The 8478-nt window shown below is 52.5% G+C and overlaps 1 protein-coding gene across 1 annotated transcript; it reads right to left on the reverse strand.

Annotated features, from left to right (window-relative positions):
* Nucleotides 1-642: 642 nt before the first annotated feature.
* Nucleotides 643-8166, reverse strand: LOC140404531 (lysophosphatidic acid receptor 6-like). The gene is made up of 2 exons (XM_072493135.1): nucleotides 8104-8166; nucleotides 643-1977 (listed from the first exon to the last, which is right to left on the reverse strand). Exon 2 carries the CDS (start codon nucleotides 1967-1969, stop codon nucleotides 995-997), a length of 975 nt encoding a protein of 324 aa, XP_072349236.1. The 5' UTR covers nucleotides 1970-1977; nucleotides 8104-8166; the 3' UTR covers nucleotides 643-994.
* Nucleotides 8167-8478: the final 312 nt, after the last annotated feature.

An 8478-nucleotide genomic window follows, 5' to 3' on the forward strand; every position in this document is an offset into this window, starting at 1 on the left:
CCCCGTGCTGTATCTGTCCTGGGAGTGTTTGATGGGGACAGTGTAGAGGGAGCTTTACTCTGTGTCTTACCCCGTGCTGTACCTGCACTGGCAGTGTTTGATGGGGACAGTGTAGAGGGAGCTTTACTCTTTATCTAACCCCGGGCTGTACCTGTCCTGGGAGTGTTTGATGGGGACAGTGTAGAGGGAGCTTTACTCTGTATCTAACCCCGTGCTGTACCTGCCCTGGGAGTGTTTGATGGGGGCAGTGTAGAGGGAGCTTTACTCTGTATTTAACCGCGGGCTGTACCTGTCCTGGGAATGTTTGATGGGGACAGTGTAGAGGGAGCATTACTCTGTATCTAACCCCATTCTGTACCTGTCCTGGGAGTGTTTGATGGGGACAGTGTAGAGGGAGATTTACTCTGTATCTAACCCTGTGCTGTACCTGTCCTGGGAGTGTTTGATGGGGACAGTGTAGAGGGAACTTTACTCTGTATCTAACACCGTGCTGTACCTGTCCTGGGAGTGTTTGATGGGGACAGTGTAGAGGAAGCTTTACTCTGTATCTAACCCCGTGCTGTACCTGTCCTGGGAGGGTTTGATGGAGACAGTGTAGAGGGAGCTTTACTCTGTATCTAACCCCGTGCTGTACCTGTCCTGGGAGTGTTTGATGGGGACAGTGTAGATGGAGCTTTACTCTGTATCTAACCCCGTGCTGTACCTGTCCTGGGAGTGTTTGATGGGGACAGTGTAGAGGGAGCTTTACTCTGTATCCAACCCCGTGCTGTATCTGTCCTGGGAGTGTTTGATGGGGACAGTGTAGAGGGAGCTTTACTCTGTGTCTAACACCTTGCTGTAGCTGCACTGGGAGTGTTTTTTAAGACTGATATCAGTGGGATTCCACTCTCACACTTGAAGGAACACAAAAACACAAAGTCACAAAAGCCCGTCTTGGAAAACAAGTCGATGGGCATTCCAAAAATAATGCAAAATGACAGATTATCACATGGAGCTAAGCTAAGAGCTCTACTGAAGAGGTTTTCTTATACGTTTCCCTCCGCTCCACACAGCTCTCTGTCGGCACTGGGTCCCCAGTCTTACATCTGCAGCAAACCATATTGTGCACTGTCCTAATCAGGTGGGTTTTCTGAAAGGCTTCCGTGGTGAAATAATAGACCAAGGGGTCCAAGACTGCATTGCTGCTGGCAACGAGCTGGGTTGCCTGAAAGAGCTGCTGGCCGGTTTGTTCCGATGTCAGGGTGTTGTAGACACTCAGGAGCAGGTGGTAGGGCAGAAAGCAGAAGGCGAAGACGAGGAAATTGGCCAGGATCATCATCTGCGTTTTACGGGCGTCCAAAGCAAGGGAGCTGCACTTCTTCCTCACTTTCACCAGGGCGAGCAGCGAGCAGGTGAGCTGCACGAGAAAGGGGACCCCGAAGCCGAGGGAGAGGGTGATGTTCAGGGGCACTGTTTTTGTGAGCAGAAGGGGCTGCAGGCAATTTGTGCGGTTGTTGCCGTTTGGCGCTTTGATTTTCCACTTGATGTAGAGAGGAAGACTAAAACTCATTGTCATCAGCCACACCACCCCGCTGACCCAGGGCGCTACCCGATGCAACTGCCAAATGCGCACCTTCAGGGGCAGTAGGGTGGCCACACACCTGTCCAGGCTGATGCAGGTGAGGAAGAATATACTGGTGTACATGTTGATCAGGAAAATGGTGACGGCGACCTCGCACAGCCACGTGTTCCCGAGGTGATAATAGTCAGCGATGCGGAAGGGCAGGAAGCAAACCAGCAGGAGGTCAGCGAAAGCCAGGTTCCTCATGTAGACGGTGGTCCCGGATCGCACACGGATGTGATGCTGGAATATCCATAGGGCCACCACATTGAAAAAGAAGCCTAGCACGATGATGGCACCGTACAGCCCAGTGAAAACCACCTTGCCAGGCGGCGTCAGTGAGTCCGAATTGTTCGCCGAATTGGACATCTTGGTTCCTGGAACAGGAGGACGAGAGTTAGAGCATTCCAGAATCTACCAACACAATCCCGGGAGGGTATCACAGATTGTACTAACACAGTGTTCGGGGGTTAGAATCATAGAATCATAGAAGTTTACAGCATGGAAACAGGCCCTTCGGCCCAACCAGTCCATGCTGCCCAGTTTTTACCATTAAGCTAGTCCCAGTTGCCCGCACTTGGCCCATAACCCTCTATACCCATCTTACCCATGTAACTATCTAAATGCTTTTTAAAAGGCACAATTGTACCCGCCTCTACTACTACCTCTGTCAGCCCATTCCAGACACTCACTACCCTCTGAGTGAAGAAATTGCCCCTCTGGGCCCTTCTGAATCTCTCCCCTCTCACCGTAAACCTATGCCCTCTAGTTTTAGACTCCCCTACCTTTGGGAAAAGATGTTGACTATCTACCTTATCTATGCCCCTCATTATTTTATAGACCTCTATAAGATCACCCCTAAGCCTCCTACGCTCCAGGGAAAAAAGTCCCAGTCTATCCAGCCTCTCCTTATAACTCAAACCATCAAGTCCCAGCAACATCCTAGTAAATCTTTTCTGCACTCTTTCTAGTTTAATAATATCCTTTCTATAATAGGGTGACCAGAACTGCACACAGTATTCCAAGTATGGCCGTACCAATGTCTTGTACAACTTCAACAAGACGCCCCAACTCCTGTATTCAATGTTCTGACCAATGAAACCAAGCATGCCGAATGCCTTCTTCACCACCCTGTCCACCTGCGACTCCACCTTCAAGGAGCTATGAACCTGTACTCCTAGATCTTTTTGTTCTATAACTCTCCCCAACGCCATACCATTAACTGAGTAGGTCCTGGCCTGATTCGATCTGCCAAAATGCATCACCTCACATTTATCTAAATTAAACTCCATCTGCCATTCGTCGGCCCACTGGCCTAATTGATCAAGTTCCCATTGCAATCCTAGATAACCTTCTTCACTATCCACTGTGCCACCAATCTTGGTGTCATCTGCAAACTTACTAACCATGCCTCCTAAATTTTCATCCAAATCATTAATATAAATCACAAATAACAGTGGACCCAGCACCGATCCCTGAGGCACACCACTGGTCACAGGCCTCCAGTTTGAAAAACAACCCTCTACAACCACCCTCTGTCTTCTGTCGTCCAGCCAATTTTGAATCCAATTGGCAACCTCACCCTGGATCCCGTGAGCTTTAACCTTCTGCAACAACCTACCATGCGGTACCTTGTCAAAGGCTTTGCTAAAGTCCATGTAGACAACGTCTACTGCACTGCCCTCATCTACCTTCTTGGTCACCCCCTCAAAAAACTCAATCAAATTTGTGAGACATGATTTTCCACGCACAAAGCCATGCTGACTGCCCCGAATCAGTCCTTGTCTCTCTAAATGCTTGTAGATCCTGTCTCTCAGAATACCTTCTAGCAACTTACCTACTACAGATGTTAGGCTCACCGGTCTGTAGTTCCCAGACTTTTCCCTGCTGCCCTTCTTAAACAAGGGCACAACATTTGCCACTCTCCAACCTTCAGGCACCTCACCTGTGGCTGCCAATGATTCAAATATCTCTGTTAGGGGACCCGCAATTTCCTCCCTAGCCTCCCACAACATCCTGGGATACATTTCATCAGGTCCCGGGGATTTATCTACCTTGATGCGCTTTAAGACTTCTAGCACCTCCTCCTCTGTAATATGCACACTTCTCAAGACATCACTATTTATTTCCCTTAGTTTCCTAACATCCATGCCTTTCTCCACCGTGAATACCGATGAGAAATATTCATTCAGGATCTCACCCAACTCTTGTGGCTCTGCACATAGATGTCCTTGTTGAGCCTTAAGAGGCCCTACTCTGTCCCTAGTTACTCTTTTCCGCTTGATGTAGAGAGGAAGACTATGGTTATGGGGAGGGGGCAGGGGGTGAGGCAATACTCTTGACTGTACCGATACAGAGTGTACCAACACTGTCCAGAAAGTTGCCTCTGACTTGCTCAAATACACAGCAGGCGAAGTATGTACCAATACAATCTGGAGATGTAGAATCGTGGAATCCCTACAGTGCAAAAAGAGGCCCATCGAGTTTGCACTCATCCTCCGAAAAAGTAGGTCCGATCCCCATTACCCCACCTAACGTTTGGACACTAAGGGGCAATTTAGCATGGCCAATCCACCTATCCTGCACATCTTGGGACCTTGGGAGAAAGCCAGAGCACCCGGAGGGAAACCCCACGCAGACACGGGGGGAGAACGTGCAGACTCCTCGCAGGAAGTCACCCGAAATCGGAATCGAGCCTGGGTCCCTGGCGCTGTGAGGGTAGCAGTGCTAACCACTGTGCCGACCGTGCCACCCCGGACCTTATTTCTACCCCCCTGAGGGAGCTACCTCCAATTACACCGACTGAGCCGTGAGGAACCTGTTCTGGAAAGAAACATTGGCTGGGGAAGGAAACACGGACCTTAACCAGATCTCAATAAACACACAACCCAGACATCGACACACACACACTGCAATCAAAACCCAGTCGGCAAGTTTTACAGCACGAAAGGAGTCTCTTCGGCCCATCGTACCTGCTACAACCATCGAGCACCTATTTTTGTTAATCCCACTTTCCAGCTCTTCGTCCATAGACAGCAACAAGTTACAGGAGGATAAAAACTTGAGAAGTGACTATCTCCAATAATGAAAGAACAAAGAAAAGTACAGCACAGGAACAGGCCCTTCGGCCCTCCAAGCCTGCGCTGACCAGGCGGCCCATCTAACCTGAAACCTTCTGCACTTCCGGGATCCGTATCCCTCTATTCCCATCCTGTTCATGTATTTGTTAAGACGCCCCATAAACGTCACTATCGTCCCTGCTTCCACCACCTCCTCCGGCAGCGGGTTCCAGGCACCCACTACCCTCTGTGTAAAAAAACCTCCCTCGCATGTCTCCTCTAAACCTTGCCCCTCGCACCTTAAACCTATGCCCCCTGGTAATCAACTCTTCCACTTTGGAGAAAAGCTTTTGACTATCCACTCTGTCCATGCCCCTCATAATCATGTTTAATTATCCAATAATCTCCGCTAGACATTCGATGCCATTACCATTGCTGAATCCGGCACTGTCAACATTTTGGGGTTACCGTTATAAGAAGCTGAACTGGACCAGCCATATAGATACTGTGGCTACAAGAGCTGGCAAGAAGCTAGGAGTTCTGCAGTCCATGGGCGAGATTCTCCGACCCCCCGCCGGGTTGGAGAATCGCCGGGGGCTGGCGTGAATCCCGCCCCCGCCGGTTGCCGAAGTCTCCGGCACCGGATATTCGGCGGGGGCGGGAATCGCGGCGCACCGGTTGGTGGGCCCCCCGCGCGATTCTCCGGCCCGGATGGGCCGAAGTCCCGCCGCTAAAATGCCTGTCCCGCCGGCGTAAATTAAACCACCTACCTTACCGGCGGGACAAGGCGGCGCGGGCGGGCTCCGGGGTCCTGGGGGGGGCGCGGGGCGATTTGGCCCCGGGGGGTGCCCCCACGGTGGCCTGGCCCGCGATCAGGGACCATCGATCCGCGGGCGGGCCTGTGCCGTGGGGCACTCTTTCCCTTCCGCCTTCACCACTGTCTCCACCATGGCGGAGGCGGAAGAGACTCCCTCCACTGCGCATGCGCGGGAATGCCATTAGCGTCCGCTGACGCTCCCGCGCATGCGCCCCCGGAGATGTCATTTCCGCGCCAGCTGGCGGGGCACCAAAGGCCTTTTCCTCCAGCTGGCGGGGCGGAAATTCGTCCGGCGCCGACCTAGCCCCTCAAGGTTGGGGCTCGGCCCCCAAAGATGCGGAGCATTCCGCACCTTTGGGGCGGCACGATGCCCGTCTGATTTGCGCCGTTTTGGGCGCCAGTCGGCGGACATCGCGCCGTTTCTGGAGAATTTCACCCCATATCTCACTCCTGTTCACCATCTACAAGGTACAAATCAGAAATATGTCGAATACTCTCCAATTTCCTGGATATGTGCAGATCCTAAAACACTTAAGAAGCTCAACGCCATCCAGGACAAAGGACCCTGCTTGATTGCTGCCCCATTCGCCACCTTCAACATTCATCCCCTCCACCACTGATGCACAGTGTGTACCATCTACAAGATGCACTGCGGAAATTCGCCAAGGCTCGTTCAACAGAAACTTCCAAATCCACGACCTCTGCCACCCAGAACAAAGGCAGCAGATGCATGGGGAACACCGCCACCTGCAAGTTCCCCTCCGAGCCACTCACCCACAAAATCCTTGAACTCCCTCCGTAACTGCATTGTGGGTGTACCCACACCACACGGGCTTCAGCTGCTCAATAAGGTGGCTCACCACCACCACCTTCTCAAGGGACAATTAGAGATGGGCAAAAATGAACGCTGGGCCTAGCCAGTGATGCCCACAGCCCTCAGCCGGCACAGTGGCATAGTGGGTCAGCACTGCTGCCTCACACCGTCAGGGACCCGGGTTCAATTCCAGCCTCGGGTGACTGGCTGTGCGGAGTTTGCACTTTCTCCCCGTGTCTGCGTGCGTTTCCTCCGGGCGCTCCGGTTTCCTCCCACAGTCCAAAGATGTGCAGGTTAGGTGGATTGGCCGCGCTAAATCGCCCCTCAGTGACCAAGCATGTGCAGGTTAGGTTACTGGGACGGGTTGGGGGTTGGTCCCATCTACGGATCTGGTTAGAGTTTTGTTTTGGAGGGTTGGTGCAGGCCCGATGGGCCGAATGGCCTCCTTCTGCCCCGTAGAGTCGCAAATAAACTTGCAGAAGGTGCAAATTATTGGCGAATGATGTTCGCCGCTCTGGAATGTGAGGTACTATTTTACTGTGGGACGAATCGGAAGGTTACATGTAACCGGCAAGGTGTGAGCTTAGGCCTTGGGTGACTGTCTGTGTGGAGTCTGCACCTCCTCCCCGTGTGTGCGTGGGTTTCCTCCGGGTGCTCCGGTTTCCTCCCACAGTCCATAGATGTGCAGGTTAGGGTGGATTGGCCCCTAGTGTCTAAAAAGCGGGGTTATTGGGTTACAGGATTAGGGTGGGGCCGTGGGCCCATGTCGGGGGCTCTTTCAGAGAGCAGGGGCAGACTTGGTGTGCCAAATGGCCTCTGTCTGCGCTGTTCGGATTCTATGATTCTAACATTTCCTTGTGTGGGGAACAGCAAAACCAGAGGACATCAATACAAGATTGTCACCAAGAAATCCAACAGGGAATTCAAAAGAGGTTTCTTCGACTCGAATGTGGTGCGAATGTGGAACTAGCTGCTGCAGAGAGTGTTGAAACGAACAGTTATAGATACAGTTAAGAGGAAGTTCAAAAAGTATCGGAGGGGGAAGGAAGCAGAGGGTCACAGAGAGATATTTAGATGGGGTAACTTGGCGGCACAGCGGTTAGCACTGCTGCCTCACAGCACCATGGATTGGGCTTCAAATCTGGCCTCGGGTGACTGTGCGGAGTCCGCACGTCCTCCCCGTGTCTGCGTGGGTTTCCTCCGGGTGCCCCGGTTTCCTCCCACAGTCCAAAGACGGGCCGGTTAGGTGGATTGGCCGCGCTAAATTGCTCCTCAGTGTCCAAAGGTTAGGAAGGGTTATGGGGTTACATGGAGGGGATTGGGCCGAGGTAGGGTGCTCTTTCGGAGGGACGGCGCCGACTCAATGGGCCGAATGGCCGCCTTCTGCGCTGCGGGAATTCTTGGAGGAAAGATGGGAGGCGGTCAAAGCAAATTGCTGCGGATGCTGGGATCTGAAAGAAAAACAGAAAATAACGGACAATCTCAACAGGCCGGACGGCACCTGTGGAGAGAGAAGGGAGCTGACATTTTGACCAAGAGTCATCGAGACTCGAAACGTTAGTTCCCTTTCTGTCTCCACAGATGCTGTTGGACCTGCTGAATAGGGAGGTGGCTTGTGTGCGGCGTAAACACGACATGGGCTGGTTGGGCAGCATGCGCCTTCAATTCACTGTAATCCTGTTAGCAGATGTCTCAATTACATATGAATATCCACTCTCCTAACCCATCGCTCTCCTGTGCCTACCTCAATCCCCCATCCCACCCTCTCGCCACCCACTCGCACAAACGCCACACGCCACGTTCAAGTACATACACGGGGGGACCATCGGGGTGAATCGTCTCCTTGCTGACTCTCCCCCGACGAGAGGGGTACCGTGTCTCAGATCGACGCCGTCTCAGCCCTCAGCTGCCCTTGCGAATGTAGCTTCTCACTAACTACGCGAAGGGAGTACGCTGTCGCAACGGACTTTGAGAACCTGTTAACAAAGACAGGAAAGAGGAAAGGATTGCAGTGTCACAGCATCTTTCACAAGCTCACGATATCAGGCACATCAATTGTCAAAGGGCGGGAGAAGGAGACGGGCCAATCAGGAATCAAAAAGGGGATTTAGCACTGCTGCCTCACTACGCCGGGGTCCCGGGTTCAATCGCGGCCTTGGGAGACTGAGGGCGGAGTCTGCACGTTCTC

The sequence above is a fragment of the Scyliorhinus torazame genome, chromosome 31 (assembly GCF_047496885.1).
Source record: "Scyliorhinus torazame isolate Kashiwa2021f chromosome 31, sScyTor2.1, whole genome shotgun sequence".
NCBI classification, from domain to species: Eukaryota; Metazoa; Chordata; class Chondrichthyes; order Carcharhiniformes; family Scyliorhinidae; genus Scyliorhinus; species Scyliorhinus torazame.

What these genes read in the sequence shown, in the direction of transcription:
- LOC140404531 (XM_072493135.1), bottom strand. Translation starts at nt 1,969, where the DNA reads ATGTCCAATTCGGCGAACAATTCGGACTCACTGACGCCGCCTGGCAAG.